Here is an 18893-nt window from a genome sequence, read left to right on the forward strand (position 1 = left end):
TCTCACCTTATCCAAATATTCACTTATAATTTTATGGTTTGCAATGAATTGAATTACAATTTCAGGCAAGTTCATTTTGTACAACATTGTTGTGGTTTATGGAAGCTAAGGAAGGAGAAGTTGCCTTAATTTCACAAATTCCCAAAAACAAAAACTTTTGTTGAACATAAATTCAGTAAACAGATAGAGAACAGTACATTACTAAGGAAGGTTGGATGTACATGGTAATTTGGAGGGAATTTCGTTAAGAATTACGGTCAACATGGCAGATTGTCACAGATTACTGGTAATACAACTGGTACTGAGGTTTCAGTTCTGTTGATGCAGGGACACCTTATCCTGTGGTAGAGAGACAAAAACACAAGCGAGCACAAGCTGAATTGAACTGTTACACATGCACATTATATAATATATATATATATATATATATATATATATATATAAAACTAACTAAATTACAGCTAGGTGTTTTAGAGGTGTAGTAGCATGCTCATAGTAGCCTAAATTAAACCTTACTCTAAATAAGGCACAACCGGTCAAAATCGGTTCATCATTTGGTTTTACCGCCATCCGGTGGTTGATTGTGAGCATTACATCACCACAACTAAGCATGAAACACTTGTTGATGTTACAAATATCTAAATAAAGAATGCAATTTAGTTTATTTTTTTAAATGTGTATGGGTATATAAGAGTTTAAACATTTGAAAATCTCTGCATTTATTAATTTAAGTCAAGTCAAGGCAAGTTTATTTATATAGCGATTTTCAGCAACAAGGCACTTTAGACCCAACATATAAGTATGTGTCTGTGTGCTTCTGAATGCCTGTTACTTTGCTGCTAAAACTCTGAAATGTCCTCACTGAGGGACAAACAAGGATTAATCCGTTCTCTTCTCTTCTATTCTATTACATTACATTATTTAAGGTAATGCTTGAACCTTTATGGAAAACAAAAATAGGGGAAGCAGGGGGCATTATATTGTGGGCGTGTTTTTCTACATAAAGAGCTGGTGAAAATTAACCGAGTTAAACCAGTGCTGTTTGAAAGGATTGGGTGAAATTCCAGCATACTATTGTGAGAAGTTTGTGGAAGTAAAACCAAGTCAAATGTCACTTTTCCACTGGCTCTATTTAGGCTGGCTCCACTCCATCAGCCCGCTTTGCCATTTCAGTTTTGTTGTGTCTGTACCTACGTTTTTTGAAAAGGAATTTTACTATTTACAAATTATAAACCGGGCTGCACGGTGGTGCAGTTGGTAGCACTGTTGCCTTGCAGCAAGAAGGTTCTGGGTTTGACTCCCGGCCAGGGGTCTTTCTGCATGGAGTTTGCATGTTCTCCCCGTGCATGCGTGGGTTCTCACCAGGTACTCTGGCTTCCTCCCAAAGACATGTCTGTTAGGTTAATTGGTCTCTCTAAATTGCCCTTAAGTGTGTGCATGGTTGTTTGTGTGTTGCCCTGCGATGGACTGGTGACCTGTCCAGGGTGTACCCCTCCTCCCACCCATAGACTGCTGGAGATATGCACCAGCTTCCCCACGACCCACTATGGAAGAAGCAGTAGAAAATGAATGACTGACAAATTATAAACCATGCCTAAGGGTGGAAAAAAAACATATCAGCCGAATTAACACGCAGGTGGGAACGCTGTATTTAATAACGTCCTAAATTAGCTGATCACACATAAGATCAGCTTTTCAGAGGCACATACATTTCCCCGAAAACACAAAAAAATACCATACTATGAAACAACGTGTTTGGTTCAGAAATTTATTGACGGTCCTTAAGCGAACCAACGAAATATCCAACGTAAAACTAACGTCTACGAGGATTACTTTACACATGAAAAAAACATATTTATGTATTCTTGCATATACAATAATAAAAACATTATTTGTATTGTATTTATAAATGTTTTTATTTTCTATTTATTTATTACTTTTTTTTTATCGTTTCACAAAGATTACTTTAATGTGACAATGTCGTACAGTAATGTTAATAGCAGCACAGCGCATTCCAGCTATCAGTGAGTCCATGGGAACAACAACAGCTTTCATGCTGAGTGGAGCGAGACGAGTGGAGCAGAGCTGCATCCCATGGCTTAAAGCCTAATCAGAGCCAGTGGAAAAGGGTCATTACATTTCAAAGGCAATTCTTCCAAATAACAATGAAATAGATGTCAACTTTTGAATCTATAGAATTAAAAATATGGCTTTATATTTTGTATCATTTTTGTTAAAATTTCAACATTTTAATAGAAGTATTGTTCTAAAAACATCCTGATCTTTTAACAGGTGGGTCTGAGCAAGGTACCCTACAAACCTGATTTAGTTATATCAGTTCTTTCAGGATTTATTGTTGAAATATAGCAAGTTGTTATTTATTAAATCTTTTAGAATTTTAATGGTTTAAATTAGGTGAAAGCTGATTATAATACATGTAATACATACATTTCTCTTTCATGCATTTGTTGAATGGTTTCAGGCAGTGGTTGCTTAAAACTCTCTGGAAGCAATAAAGCAGCAAAGGCAGTTGCAACAGCCAGAGTCCCAATTGTAATATAAGGCAAGTGGTTGAAGTATGCACCTGAAAGGGTGTTTCACAAGAAAGGAAAGTGAGCATTCAAAATTCAGGTATTTGTAAGAGTTCAAAATCTCATTTGCTCACCAAGACTTAACAGAAAAGGAGTGATACAACTCCCCGTCCTTGAAACAGTAGTGGTTGTTCCTGTTGCTGTGTTCCTGAGGGATGTTGGGTAAAGCTCTGTGGTGTAGGCAAACATCAGGGACGCCCCAGTGGTGAAAGCATACTTGCCCACCATCTCCAGTGCAAGAGACAGACCGAATAGATCTAAAATACGTAAATGTTGTTAAGTTTGTAAAATGAAAGATATTTTAGCCTGAGCAATTTACCTTAATCTATGTTGTCATAATGTTTCCTCATGAAGTATAACTATAAATATTAAACTTTCTTCTAACAGCAACTGGATCTAAGTCTTACAAATAAAAATCTCTCAAACAGCATCTTAGACCACCATAACACTGACAAAGATTCTGTCTCTTTTTGCTTACTTTGTGGCACCAGTTGTATCATGAACAGCGGCACAGATCCAAGGATTAATGTACTAGTGACAGAAAGTCGTCTTGGGAGATATCTCAGTGCAATCCAGCTGGATACGTATGCAGGTACCTCCACTACAGCTGAGATGAAACAGCTGATGTAGGGATCATCATGGAGCTGTGCTGTGTTAAAGGACAAACTGTAGTAGCCAGTAGTCATGGTGAAACTGTGTAAAAGCAAATTAAGTATAATTTAATAATTTTTATATGGCATTAGTTCACAAAACATGTAATCCTGAGCAACTTTTCAACACAAACAGGACCAATTAAAATTTATTGGAACAGAATCCAAATCAGTATAAATCCAATTAAAGTTTATTCCAATACAATCAAAATGTGTGATTACATTTCACTGTATAAAAAACTGTCAAATTCACAATGATTTTAGCAACAATGGAACATTAAAGTTTTTAAAGGCAAATAATAACTGATATTTTTAGATAATAGATTTACTGTATGGTTTCCATAAGTTTACTTTTTATTTAAACTTAGTGATAAAGACAAAAAACTCTAAATTTAAGTACTAGTATGTGTTATTTCCCACAGGCCAATTAATGTTTACAGAGTATAACTTAAAAGTGTTTACTCACGACACCAAGCAGAGGATGAGTGTTGTGGTTCTTATGCTGCTGTGCCTTAAAAGGTCCAACATGCTGTTTGGTTCCTTATAAGCTTTTGTCTCTTTAACCTGCTGAGGCACAACATCCATTAATTATCCGCCCAAGTCACGGCAGAGATTGCAAACGTCCGCTTTAGAAAACTCTCTACTCATGATATTGTTTATGCATAAAAGGCAAAATTTCATCACAATTGAAAGATGACTGAAATTTGTTAATTGGTAACGTTGAACTGTCAACTTAAAAGTCAGAATTGTTTTTCAAGGAAATTAGTGGAAAACGGGAATATTAATCCAGCACTTTATTCGTCAGTGTATGTTGCTGCACTTTTGCAATGACCCTTTGTGGTTGTTTCCTTGGCTTCCATTTATAAGTTATACTTTGAAGAATTTCACACCTCAGAAAGTTTCAAAGAAATAAAAACTGGCCATTATTCCCCTTTGTCATTCCACACCTGGAAATATGGTGCAATGCAATGTCTTCAAATAATAATAAAAGATTAAATTAAATGAAATCCTTTGTGACATTTGAGCTTTTTATGACTATTTGTCTTGACAATTCATGCAAAATCCCAAAGACCAAAATGAGGTTAGTTGTTGGAAAAGAAGCACATTTTAAAATCATGTTGCAACTTCTTTCATTCGAATTTAAAATCAGAAAAAATGAGTTAATAAGTTTCTAACAGCATTGCTCTTTTTATCAGTTCTCCATAAAATCCACATAAGAATGATTAATTCATTTTTCTACTCATGCCTCATCTCCAGTCAAAGTTTACAAAATCTGTCTGTTTTTATGCTGACAGACAAAAATCATCAGTTGTACTATTCTCGGAGGGCAGGGTTTTTTCAGTGACTCTACTATGGCTTGGAAATCCTTAGAATAATTAATGTTTATGTTTATAAAAAGTAAAGACACTGAATTTACAGTTAATCTCCATATAAACAGACATAATGATTTACTTATATTTGCAGTTAAGCCCCAAATTATTAATACCCTTGGAATTTAAGTAATCTTTTACATTTAACAACATGTGTATTATGACTGGAAGTAATTTTAACATTTTAGAGTGACATGACCAGAGTCCTGACTTTAAACGTAAAATAATCTGTGTAAGGAAGTCAAGATTGGTTACGGCAAGGAGGTCTTTAAACTCAAAGATGTTGAGCTCATTACCAAAAATAAATTGTCAAAGTACCAACGGAAACATACAAACTGCTGATCAGCAATTGTAAGAATGGTTTGATTGCTGTAATGCCAATAATAATACTCCCATTGATTATTGTGAAGGGTACAGAATGTGTTCCAGATAGAAAGAGAACATATTTGTGACAAAAATCTCTGGCTTGTTCTGTATATGCGCAACAGTGATGGAATAAATAGGTTTTGCAATGTAGACCAACTCCTAGCATGGACATTTAATATTTGTGGGTTCTCTCGTAAAATGTTTATTTATGTGTATTTGTCTGTCATTTTTGTGTTTTGCGTTTCTTTGTGGAAAGAGAGGATTTCTGATTTAAACAACATACAGGCTATGCTTATAGAGTCTGAAGGTTAACTTACACTGTAATTTTCAAAGATGACCCTTGGAGCCTGAACTTTGTTCCATCGGGCAGCTTTTCTTATTATAGCCTCTGCTTCCTCAACTCTGCCCTGAGAGAGAAGCCATCGAGGAGATTCTGGGAGAAGCCTGTTTCATGATTAAACAATCCATAAACAGGATTAGCCCGCATTATTTATCTTAAATGCGATCATAAGTACTGAATTATTTCAGGCAACATGTGATGAGTTTTCCTACCACCAGAGGGGGATGTAGGCCAGACCAGGGATTGAAAGAGCCATGAGGAGAGATTTCCAGTCCCTCAAAAAGTAAGCAACAACAGGTAGCAGCATGTATCCAACAGCAAAGCCTAGGCATGTGCCCATAGATGAATAAAGGACACGTACATTTCCAGTCAAAATCTCAGCACCTACAAACCGGAAAAAAAACCAAAAAATTTGAACAGTGATCTGGGTTAATACAATGTATATATGCCATCTCTTGTACAATGCACTAGTTGTCTACACAGTATTGTTATTTTGAACATGATAGAATACTTGCAAGACTGTTTGTTTACTAAAATTGTATTCTGTACCAAGCACTAAAGCCGCCACAAAGTTGGATATTTGACCCAGTCCATTGAGAAAGAGGAGAAGGACAAACACAATCCATGAGGTAGAGAAGACTTGAGCAAAGGTAAAAAGTGTTTGTGCAGCCATTGTTGCAAATAGAATAGGTTTCCTTCCATACCTAGAGAGAAAAACGGAAAGAGATAAACTGTTTTATTTGAGGTCGTAATCCACATTGTTCTTTTACCTTTAAGACTCTTAGGGGTCCATATATTTCCTGTCCAAGTATCAAAATACAAGATTTTACAAACAAAACCACACTGAAACACAAAGTACATTGCACAAATACAACAGTGCATTTCTATGTGTGCATGATTTTATTGTCTTATAATTAGGATTGCATTAAAGTGTGTGTAATAGGGTTTGAATCTAACAAGGGTTTGCAGAGGAGAGCCCTGGGGGAGCCACAGTGCAGAAGCCCAAGGGAGCTGCAGCTTTTTTCCATTAAGACCAGATCAGTACAGAAAAGTCGACCAATGGTCAACAGATTTTCTCCCCAGAGGTGTGGATCTGTGTATCCTCTAGTTGCCATGGGCCTCTTGGATGCCTCTCTGATAAATGCTCTCCTTGCCCAGCCTGTGAGTTTACGTAGATGGTCATGTCCTGTTAGATTTACAGTTGTTACAACAAGGATCTGGTGTTTCCATTACCTGTCTGACAGTTGTCCTGAGAAGAAGGATCCAAAAAGAACCCCGACAAAGAAAACCGTAGAGGTAAATGGCTGCTTCCACTGCTCGCTGCACACCAGGTCAAACTGAAAAATGTTATATATTTAAATCTTTATGTTGATATTAAGCAACTAATTTTATTTTATTAAAGTTTCACAACTGTTTGTCTTGGGTGTGGTTTCTGCAGGGATGTGTTTGCACATGTTTGCTGTAGTCAACAGAAACAGGTGAAAGAGAGATACAAAACACAATCAGAGCCTCACACAAATAAAATGAAAGGACAAATGATATAAGCCTTGGACCATGACATTTTGGTAAACAGCAAGGAAAGTGTTGCTGTGTTAATGTTTTATAAAATGTGCTCCAATTTGTCACTCACAAATTTAGCACCCAATCTAATGTTGACATCATTGTCTCGAACATAAATTAAAAATTAATTCTTTTGAGTCTGTCACCTTAAGTGACACTCGCTGGAGACTCGTAATGTTTTACATGGTCTATGGTAGATAATAATCTACAAGGGGAAGTAGTGTCTTTGTGAAAACATCTACACCAAGTAAATTGTTACACTTCTGAAGGGCCTATATTTTTTTAATGAGAGAGCATGCCTTCTCATGCTACTGGGAAGCAAACGTTTAAGATCAGTACTGATGTTTTTCCTTGTTGTGTTAGAAAACACCTGATTGGTCCACAGCAGTCAAACTGTGATTTTAAAACACTATCTTACCTTGATGAGTTATTAAAGGTAACCAGTTGTCCTCATAATTCTCAAGAAGGGACTAAGGTTAGAATTTTAATACATTTTTTACTTGCAGCTTCTACCTTTCTTTTCAGTGAAATAAAATAATGAAAGTGTCGTTCATAGAAGGTTGCTTTTACTAAAATCTAAGACATAGTAAGGAACTCGATTTTCCTTCCTGCTTTTGTCTGGATCATGCTTGCTTTTCTTATATCTCTGTTCAAGCACACAATGAGGAATGCCAGCAACATCTGTGAACTATGTTCCATACATCCTTCAGCTTGTATGTAGATGTTGATATTGAATAATGGGATCTTTCCAAAAATACAGAAATTAATGGCTATGCTTGTGTGGTAACAGATGGTCAATTTAAAACAAAAAAATAAATGTTTCAGACACAACCAGTTGCCATGTTAAAGAACACAGCATGAAAAAACAAAGGATTTAAGGATGGCAGGGTAAGCTGTTCCTGAAGTACAGAATCAACAGGAAATAGACACGTTTGCAAGAAAAAAAACAGGCAAAACAAAATTAGACATTGGCACATACCTCAGTCACTATAGTGGATAGGTAAATGTCTTTGCTGTACCTCCAGCCATCCACACAACTCTGTTGCTCCAGGTCAGTGAGGTTAATGTCCCTGCCAGGAATATATCCCTGAACAGAGAGATTTTGGACCACATCCAGTCTGTATCTGCGGCATTTGCTTAGTTTTAGTTTCCCATTCAGCACCTTAATGTCCAAACAAAAAGTCAGTGACTTTTTTTAGATGTTCAAAAATCTAAAGAAAGGTCTAAGTCATTACAACACAATAGCAACACATTTGTCAGATATTCAGACTAATACATCAAAAGAAAATACTATTAAAAATATTGACCTCACATCATGAGGAAGTTGCTACTGATCTGATTCTTAATATCTCCATATGGTGGCTAAAATGTGCAGAATATGTTTTAAATGTTTGAAAATCTATATTCTTAATTGACATTACAGTTAATTACATGCAAATATTATAGGTTTTAATACTACCAGGACAGTACTGGGGATAATTACTGCACCATCACAGATTTCTTCGAAGCAGAAGATTTAACGACATCCAAGCCTTTATGTCTTCCAGACCTGCATGTAGTATATCTAACTGGTTGGGATCATCAAGATTTATATATAAATAAAGCTATCATCAGCATAACAGGGAAAATTATTCCCATGCTGCCTGACAATTTTTCCTATTGGAAGCATATATATAGTAAAGATAATTGGCCCAAGCTCTTGACCCTGTGGTACTCCACAATTAAACCTTGGGTTTGAAGAAGATTTATCGTTTACATGAACAAACTGGAATCTGTCAGACAAATAAGATTCAAACCAGCCTAGTGCTGTTTCCCTGATCCCTACAGCATGTTCCAGCCTTTCTAAGAGAATACAGGTCCTTCTAAAAAAATTAGCATATTGTGATAAAGTTCATTATTTTCCATAATGTCATGATGAAAATTTAACATTCATATATTTTAGATTCATTGCACACTAACTGAAATATTTCAGGTCTTTTATTGTCTTAATAAGGATGATTGTGGCATACAGCTCATGAAAACCCAAAATTCCTATCTCACAAAATTAGCATATTATTAAAAGGGTCTCTAAACGAGCTATGAACCTAATCATCTGAATCAACGAGTTAACTCTAAACACCTGCAAAAGATTCCTGAGGCCTTTAAAACTCCCAGCCTGGTTCATCACTCAAAACCCCAATCATGGGTAAGACTGCCGACCTGACTGCTGTCCAGAAGGCCACTATTAACACCCTCAAGCAAGAGGGTAAGACACAGAAAGAAATTTCTGAACGAATAGGCTGTTCCCAGAGTGCTGTATCAAGGCACCTCAGTGGGAAGTCTGTGGGAAGGAAAAAGTGTGGCAGAAAACGCTGCACAACGAGAAGAGGTGACCGGACCCTGAGGAAGATTGTGGAGAAGGGCCAATTCCAGACCTTGGGGGACCTGCAGAAGCAGTGGACTGAGTCTGGAGTAGAAACATCCAGAGCCACCGTGCACAGGCGTGTGCAGGAAATGGGCTACAGGTGCCGCATTCCTCAGACCTGGGCTACAGAGAAGCAGCACTGCACTGTTGCTCAGTGGTCCAAAGTACTTTTTTTGGATGAAAGCAAATTCTGCATGTCATTCGGAAATCAAGGTGCCAGAGTCTGGAGGAAGACTGGGGAGAAGGAAATGCCAAAATGCCAGAAGTCCAGTGTCAAGTACCCACAGTCAGTGATGGTCTGGGGTGCCATGTCAGCCGCTGGTGTTGGTCCACTGTGTTTTATCAAGGGCAGGGTCAATGCAGCTAGCTATCAGGAGATTTTGGAGCACTTCATGCTTTCATCTGCTGAAAAGCTTTATGGAGATGAAGATTTCATTTTTCAGCACGACCTGGCACCTGCTCACAGTGCCAAAACCACTGGTAAATGGTTTACTGACCATGGTATCACTGTGCTCAATTGGCCTGCCAACTCTCCTGACCTGAACCCCATAGAGAATCTGTGGGATATTGTGAAGAGAACGTTGAGAGACTCAAGACCCAACACTCTGGATGAGCTAAAGGCCGCTTTCGAAGCATCCTGGGCCTCCATAAGACCTCAGCAGTGCCACAGGCTGATTGCCTCCATGCCACGCCGCATTGAAGCAGTCATTTCTGCAAAAGGATTCCCGACCAAGTATTGAGTGCATAACTGTACATGATTATTTGAAGGTTGACGTTTTTTGTATTAAAAACACTTTTCTTTTATTGGTCGGATGAAATATGCTAATTTTGTGAGATAGGAATTTTGGGTTTTCATGAGCTGTATGCCAAAATCATCCGTATTAAGACAATAAAATACCTGAAATATTTCAGTTAGTGTGCAATGAATCTAAAATATATGAATATTACATTTTCATCATTACATTATAGAAAATAATGAACTTTATCACAATATGCTAATTTTTTGAGAAGGACCTGTATTGTGATTGACTGTAACAAATGCAGCACTGAGATCTAACAAAACAAGTACAGACACAAGTCCATTATCTGAGGCCATAAGGATATCATTAGTGACTTTCACTAGTGCCGTTTCCATGCTATGATGAGACCTGAAACCTGACTGAAACTCTTCAAACAGATCATTACTGTCTAAATACTTACACAGTTGATTAGCAACTATTTTCTCATGATTTTTAGATAAAAAGAGAAGATTAGATATAGGTCTAGAATTCAGTAAATCATCTTGATCAAGGGCAGGTTTCTTAAGTGAAGGTTTAATTACAGCTACCTTAAAAGCCTGTGGTACATATAGATTTACTAAGGATATATTAATCAAATCTAGAATGGACTGGTAACCAAAATTCTGTTGATAGAAAGTTGACTTCGTGATTGTCCTCTGGAGGTTCAGGTCTGAGTCCATCACTACGCCCAGACTTTGGGCCTGATCAGTTGTTTCTAGCTGTAGTAACTGAAGCTGTGTGCTCTTGATATCTTGATCCATTAGTTTGAAAATAATTACTGAAATACAGTACTGTGCAAAAGTTTAGTCAGGTGTGAAAATCTGCTGTAAACAAAGAATGCTTTCAGAAATATAAATTATGATTGTTTATTTTTCTCAATTTACAAAATGCTAAGGGAGCAAACCCATACATTAAGAATTATCTTCAGCATAAAGAAGAACAAGACTTGGACCCCATATCGCCCTGATCTCAACTACATCAAGTGTGTCTGGGATTACATCAAGAAACAGAAGGATGTGAGAAAGCCTAAGTCCACAGAAGATCTGTGGTTAGTTCTTCAAGATGTTTGAAACAACCTACCAGCCGAGTTCCTTCAAAAACTCTGTGCAAGGGTACCTAGAAGAATTGATGCTGTTTTAAAGGCAAAGGGTGGTCACACCAAATATTGAGTTGATTTAGATTTTCTTTTGTTTCACTGCATTTTGTTGATTAATGAAAATAAAAGATTAACACTTCCATTTTTGAAAGCATTCTTTGTTTACAGCATTTTTTCACACCTGCCTAAAACGTTTGCACAGTACTGTAAATACAGTCAATTTAAAGTATAACAAGTGACGCAAATACTTTTTCACATAGGCCCAAATTGGTTTTAATTCTGCTTTTCACTTTAAGAATAAAATCATCAGCTGGAAACTGTTTTTTTTGTATTTAATCTATTAAAACCTATTAAACCTATTAAAATGTGTGATTATCTGAGATGTTTACATTTGACAAGAACACAAAAACAAAATAAATCTATAAAGGGGCCAGCATTTCTTCACAGCAAATGTAAAATATTTAGTATTGAAAATAAAATGCCAATAACCTAACAATGGAAAGGGGTTCCCTAATAGAAGGCATGTTAGCCCATAAATTAGAATTTCTATACAATAAGGTATGGTCAAGGGAAGCTGAAGAGGTGACTTACTGTTACTGGTATAATGCTTTTCCTCCACTCTCCTGTGAGATTGATGTCTGGTACAAAGCAGTGGTGATCTGGTACATCAGTCAGAAAAATAAGATTGAAAGCACCAAATCCATTGGGGATAATGCTAGCACAGAGCAAGAAAAAGACAGTCTTTTGAAAACATCCCCAATGATCTAAAAAAACCACCATCTCTTCATAATCTTTCATTGTCGAATGATCCTCTTCCATATAGTTATACTGGTCTTTTTACTGTCTCGTCCCAAAGTTTGAAGTCAAATATCATCAAGCACCACATGAGCAGGATTTTGCATGTTATGGAAAGCCTTTTTTCCTGGGATTGAAAATGTCAGCACCTGTAAAAACCTGCATGACTAGATATACTGGTGAAAGAAAGGATTAGGTGAAAGAAGCACTGAGATCCTTTGAAAGCATATAGAAAGAAATACTGAAAAGCAGAAAGATGTTAGATCAGTCTGATCTAGAGAGACGAGATGCAGACATGCTTTAAATTGGCAGTTCCCTAAAAGTCAGTTGAAAACCCACAGCTAAGTACAGATTGGTGGGAATTGTCCAGGTAACCATCATGTTGGGTTGCAGGAAGCATTTACTGAAGAGGAGTGCGATAAGATCTGTTTCAACCACCGGAGCACTAACCCTGAAACCAAGATTCTACCTCGAAACAAAAGAGAACAAAGCTTCACAAGCTGGGCGTGGGCTTGCAGAGACCAAAAACCAGTTGCAATGTTTAATGCTTCATGTTTAAACTTATTCCAACCTTTGTCTTTTTCCAAATAACTGACACCGGAGCTTTACCAGGTGCTTTATGCTGCAGCAACTTTCTCGATTTGAGATTTGAGCCTTGATACCATTCGGTCTTGGCGTTCCTTTTACTTCATTGCTTAGTTTGTGCTCTGATATGCACTGTCAGTTGTGAGACCGTATAAAGACACATACAATTTGCTCCAGTGCAAATCATATCCGATCAATTGAATATGGTAAATTCAATTGATCGGATATGGGGGGTGTGTGGACCAAAATGCTGAGGCAGGCGAGGAGACAGCATGGCGAGCAGAACGATGATTTATTTAGTAACTCCGGTTAAACAGAAGGCAGGCAGGTAGGGTGTAACAGTGAGTCTTTACAAGAGTCCAGGTCAGACAGAGTACAAGAAACAATTTGGGAAGTTGACACAACAAACCAGCAGGGAACAAAGAAAACAGACCAATTAATATACAGAGGGAAATGAGTGTGGAACAATAGACAGGTAATCAATGGAACTAGGGACAGGTGTGATATGGGAAGCAGGGAGGCTGAAGGACAGGTGAAACTAATACAAAACTAAACCATGGGAGAAGGGACTAATTAACAAACTCAGAGAAACAGATCTAAGAAAACTATAACAACCTAAGATAGAAGAACCTGGCAAATAAGAATTAACAAAAGAAACCATAAAGGAAACTCTAACTAAAAAAGTAAACAAACCCAAACAAACACTGACTGAAACTAACTGGGAGGAAAGCAGAGAAAAGCGAAGACTAGAATAAATGCAAACCAAAACGTAAACAATAAGCGGAACTAAGTATAGTGGCAAAGAATAACTACAAGCTAACCTATAGAAGGAACTAAAACAATAGAAACCAACATGGGGAACTAAACTAGGGAAAAGGCTGGGAAGACTTACAAATATAAAGGGAAACGAACACTGAGTAAATAATAACTCAAGGGGAACTAATTACAAGAGGAGGATCAGGGAAAAGAAACTAGAAGAGTGCAGCAAGAACAAATAACCTAACAATAAACAAGCATAGAAACACTAAGCAGGAAACTAAACTAGAAACCCCAAAGAAGCAAAGGGAACTGTAATAATAATAATAATAATAATAATAATAATAACAAGGAGAAAACCATTCTAAGTAATAAATAAATGAGAAAGCAACTACCAATGGAACTATGGGCGAGGGGAGAAATAACTTAATAAAACTAGGAGGCAGGAGAGAGAACAAAACTATCAGGAAACATAAGGAAATAAACAAGCATGACTACTAAACCCAAAGAAATAGAAACAGGTAACTGAAGAGTAAACAAGCGCAAAACCACAACAAAATCCAAAATGGCAGATCCTAACAAACTTTGCCTCCTAAATTAAAACACTCATTTGCAGATAATCTGGATCAAATTACATTAAAGCAAAAAATTTATGGATATAGCAAAATATTGTTTTACAAGCAGAAGTCAATTAAAATTCTATAAGTAGTGCTTAATATTCTTGAGGACAAAAGCTGAAACCAAATGTCTGTTTCCTGCTTATAATGTATTAGCCTTAACACTCCAGCACAGTTTGCTACAACATGAAGTTAGAACAGCAGCAGCTACTAGCTGCTTTTAGTTGACGTGTGCTGCACTCACGGCTGTTGACAACCACAACCTGCGGGCAGTACAGGACTGATCTGAATTGGCATTCCAGTCATTATATTAATTATATATGTGACAACTGTTAACCTCCTCCAAGCACGGAGGCCTGATTTTTTTGCCGTTAAGACTGCAGAACTGGGACTTTCTTCCTGTTTGGCTCACGTCATTGCAGCCAATGGATGACCTTATTACCAGGGTGACTCTTTGGTGTGGACAAACCAGAGGTAGATATCCCCTTAATAAAATCTGACACAATTTTGTCTTCCAGACATTTTGGCACTGATTAACTCCTTCCTATCTGTTACTGAAACATATTATTTCATTCTAGGCTGGTGTTTGCAGAGAAATGACAGAGCAGGTAAAACAAAGGAGGTCCTTACTGTGAGAGGAGAATGGGAGGAGAATGCGGAAACCAAAGAGACGGATGAAAGCCAGATAAATCAAATAAAACAACACAATTCTCGCGAATTAGAACACAATAGGGAAAGCAAAACAAACAACTCAACAAGGAGTCTGGTTTTAACAGTACACCTAACTATGAGACACACACAAGCTTTAACAATGGGTGCACTAAACTTCAAAGCACTTACTTATAGTCTTTTTTCATGACCTACAGTTCTGAAACCACATTGCATGAAGGTCTGCATGCACGAGGACAGCTAAGAAGAGTGTTTTTACTCAGGAAACTTGTTGGTTTTCCTGTAAAACCCTTTGGTCATACCAAGACTGCAACAAAAGCTAAACTCTTTCTCTAGTAGGTGAGCTTGGTGTGGCTAAACTGAATCAATTTAATGAATATACACGAAAACATACAAAAAACAACAATTTAATAAAACCAGGATCAAAGTTATTTTTAGGAATAAAAGAAATCACATTTTTAGATTAAGTTCAGAATGTGAGCTTTCTCATCTATATTTTACACAATCCCAAATGCTGAGTCAGAACAGGTGCATCTAACAGAGGAACATTTTGTTAGGGGCGTATTTTAATACAACTCAATAACAAGAGCAGTTGTGGTAGGGTATAAAAAATGTCCATAATCATACAACAGAACTATCTGCAAATGCATTTTGGGGCTTATTTTGTAGTTTATGTCCTTTATTATTGTGAGCAAATAAAACTCAAGGGTCAAGAAAGTTGGAATGCTGAACAGTGTGGTTTGTTGCATGACTGAAATGCAAGCTTGTTTATGACACGCTGCAACAACAACTCTGCGGTGGCCAAAAGTACCTCTGTTTTTTTTTTTCCACTGTTCTCTCGCATGGTTTAAATTTATTTCGCCTCTGTAGCCGTGAGAGCACTCAACCACACTCTGAAAATAAACACAACAGACTGCACTTATGTGCCTCTTCAATACACAGGAGACATGAAATTTAGAAAAGTTAATCATTTAAAAGTAGCTTATCTGCCTGCATATACTGTATGTGAGAAGCAATTGTAAATAATTTGACATTTATAGGATTACAAACTCTACAAACTCTCCTTCACATTAAACACTGTTAACATTAAAAGTGTGTTTAAGCAATTAATCTGGTGTTATATTTTTTTCCTGAAATGTTTTTCATGTCAGGGGCAGGGGCATAAAAATCAGCAACAAACCAAGCAAACAAAAAAGGCTATTTCTGCTGGGGTCTGCTCTGGACCACCTACTGCTACCAATGAAAATGTAAAGCTGCTTGAAAAGTTAAAAGAACATCCTCTCATCTTCAATGCATCTGCAGCTCTATTGTTAAAGCAGCAAAGGAAGTCTTTCTGACCCATTGGACTACAGCCTTGTATAATAACTGAATTCTGTAACAAATTATGTTTGTATTTGGGGAATGTTTTTTCTTAATTAAAATTGTTTCTATGTGAAATATTCTATTTTCTCTAAGCTTACGGTCATCCCATTACTTTTCTCACATAGAAGAGAAATTTGGGCTGAAAGCCATATAAGCCAATCTTAGGTTTCTTAGGAATCTTAGGTCTACAAGCAGCATGCAAACACTTTATATGATGTATCTTTGAGTTATTCTAGATGCCAAATATATATAGACTGACCTCCTTGTTGGGCACATCTGGCTAGTTCTGGGTTGGATCCCATTTTGCCTGAAGAATTGTCCTTATTTTTCATGGCATATATTTAGCCAAGGGTTGAAAACCTTTTTTCAAGAGATGTTTGTCCACATTGACATACTAGCATTGTCAGCAACAATATTAAAAGGCCGTGGCAGCACCTGGTGTGGTCTTCAGCTGCTGTAGCCCATCTACGTCTAGATTTTATGCTGTGTTTGAACTTCAGCAAGTTGTCCTGCTCTTGTCTAAATGCATAAATGCATTGTATTGTAACCATTTGATTGACTGATGCATATGTTTATATAAAAAACATGTTTTATATTATGTTTTTAATTTAACTGATTAAAGCTAATACAAATGTTGTGCCATTTCGCTGAAATCTCTTGATTTTACAAGTGAAACGAAAATAGATCTGCTACCATGCTTTTATGTCTCATGTCAGATTGTTAGATAGATCCGAGGAGGGTTTGTCTCTTAAAGAGCAATAAAACCCACTCCTTTCTCACTGTATGAAATATTAACTACCACCTCTGCATTTCAGTCATGTGTGACCTTTAAGATGAAACATTGAAAATAATCAAAAGGAAACTGTCTTCTCTGTTTAAAGAGTGTAGGTTTTCCACCAAATTTGTACAGGCATTTCTGTGCAGGCTTAGAATGCATGAGTGGGCTCCTCTCACAGCCCAAAAAACATTGAAGGCTGATTGAAGATTTTTAATTGTCCTTAGCAGGTACATACAGACCCATCCAATAAATGTGAATGATATTGAAAAGTCCTTTTCTTTCAGAAACTCAATTCACTGAAAAGCATTATATATATATATTATTTAGACATAGACTGATGTTTTTAAGTCTTTATTTCTGTTAATTATGAGGATTTTCCAATTACAGCTAAGGAAAACACATTTAACATTAGAATCCACTTCAACTTGCAATGAATCATGGGATAGGGTGGGCCTCAAACAATACACCAAACCCATCCTTCAAATCTGGGGAAAGGAAGGACACATTTATAGGATGCATTTGGAGAAGCCTTCAGATTTGGACAGCCTTTGTTGCATTATGTCGTGACGTAATCGGCCTATGATCTCAGCCCCAACACAGCTACAGATTGTGATGGGTCACAGATTTTGGTGTAACACCAGTACTGTCACTTCCGCGGCAGGTCACTTCAGCTAGATGTCACTTCCATTGTGGCATTGTATTTATGTTTTGGCTTTTGTATTTGTCTTTAGAATTTTGTATTTATGTTGTGATTTAATGATTTATGTTGTAGATTTTGGCATGAGACCTCTGGGCTGCCGTACAAAGCACTTCTACTGTTGACATGATGCCGTATTAATACTGAACTATCAGAGATCAAAGGAGGTGCAGAAGATCATCTCTGACTGCTGTAGTGTCAGCTACACACTGTTAATGCTCCTGCCATAAATCATAAAGCACTGAAGCAACCAGCAAGAATACAGCCTGTATATGCAAGTCATTAGGATAATTGACTGATTTAATGTAGGTGATTAGTTTTTGGGCAGTTATTCAAAAAGGTCTGCAAACGTTTTCACTGGAATGGTCTTTTGTCTGGAAATACTGGCTCATTTTTGGAGCCATGAACTATGAAGTCACAGGTGTTTTTGATGGAGATTCAATAAAGTGGGATGATTTATTAAAGATAACAGATGGCTTATAGTGGGGAAGAAGCTGCATGGCTAACTGCGGAGGAGGCGGCCAGCTGACCAACCATACCGAGTGATGATACACAAAATAATTGTGCTTAGAAAATGATGGTAGGTAGCGGAGCCATTTCCCATTCACGACTTATGCCTAGTTCGCACGGCAGGATTTTTATGCCAATTTTTGACCCGATCTTCCCCTTCCTACAGGCCACAGGCAAGAAAGAGAGAGACATAGGGCAAAAAGGAAAAAGGGAGAGGAGAGAAGAATAGGGGAAAGAAAAAATGATGAAGAGAATACAAGACACTAGAAGAGTGCTTCTACACCTAGAAAAGCATATATAAAACTTACAAAATGTAGCATGTATTTCAATAACCGAATAAATAAGGTCTACAAATAAACAACAGCTACTGCAGGCACATTACAAATAAACTGTGGCGCAATATAGAACACCTGTGTATCTGTTAACAACTGAATCCAAACACCTGTGGGTGTAAGTGTGAGCACGTTTGCATATGTAAGGTTTTGCCATAAAAATTTGGACTGGCAAGTGTGAGAAGCCACAGACCTGCCCCCCTGGACCCGAGAAAGACATGTAGGTGATCTGCAAAGAAGAGAAGAGCAAAGGAGAGCCCCAGGGGAACCACCCAGCAGCCATAGTGCAGAAGCTCCAGGGAGCTGCAGCGACGAGCCCGCAGGCCCGGCCGGCAGCCATGTACACCAGAGCAGATCCAGCCATGGACCCAGAGACCAGAGATTTGGGGCACATCACCCCCCAAGCAGAGACCCAACAGAGCCAGGGGGCCCAGGCCTCGGCAAGCAGTGACCAGGAATGAGCTGGCACACACCAAAGCACCCAGCCCTGGACACTGAGAACCACAAATACACCTGCGGGCAGAGGCATCAGCCACCAGCAGGGAGTGTGTCAGGGAGGAAATAGGCACATTTGATGGAGGGCCTAAACTAATTCAGGTGAGGGAGCAGCCCAAGACCTAACCTGACACAAAAACA

The 18893-nt window shown here is 37.7% G+C and overlaps 1 protein-coding gene across 1 annotated transcript; it reads right to left on the minus strand.

Moving 5' to 3' along the window:
- Positions 1-46: 46 nt before the first annotated feature.
- On the minus strand, positions 47-12223 carry LOC124876908 (solute carrier family 22 member 5-like). Its single transcript, XM_047379962.1, has 11 exons — positions 11748-12223; positions 7857-8039; positions 6551-6654; positions 5867-6021; positions 5530-5701; positions 5295-5421; positions 3708-3805; positions 3070-3284; positions 2666-2848; positions 2449-2584; positions 47-339 (listed from the first exon to the last, which is right to left on the minus strand). The coding sequence occupies exons 1-11, from the start codon at positions 11973-11975 to the stop codon at positions 258-260; spliced, it is 1683 nt and encodes a 560-aa protein (XP_047235918.1). The 5' UTR covers positions 11976-12223; the 3' UTR covers positions 47-257.
- Positions 12224-18893: the final 6670 nt, after the last annotated feature.

Source organism: Girardinichthys multiradiatus, chromosome 11 (assembly GCF_021462225.1).
Source record: "Girardinichthys multiradiatus isolate DD_20200921_A chromosome 11, DD_fGirMul_XY1, whole genome shotgun sequence".
Classification (NCBI taxonomy): Eukaryota; Metazoa; Chordata; class Actinopteri; order Cyprinodontiformes; family Goodeidae; genus Girardinichthys; species Girardinichthys multiradiatus.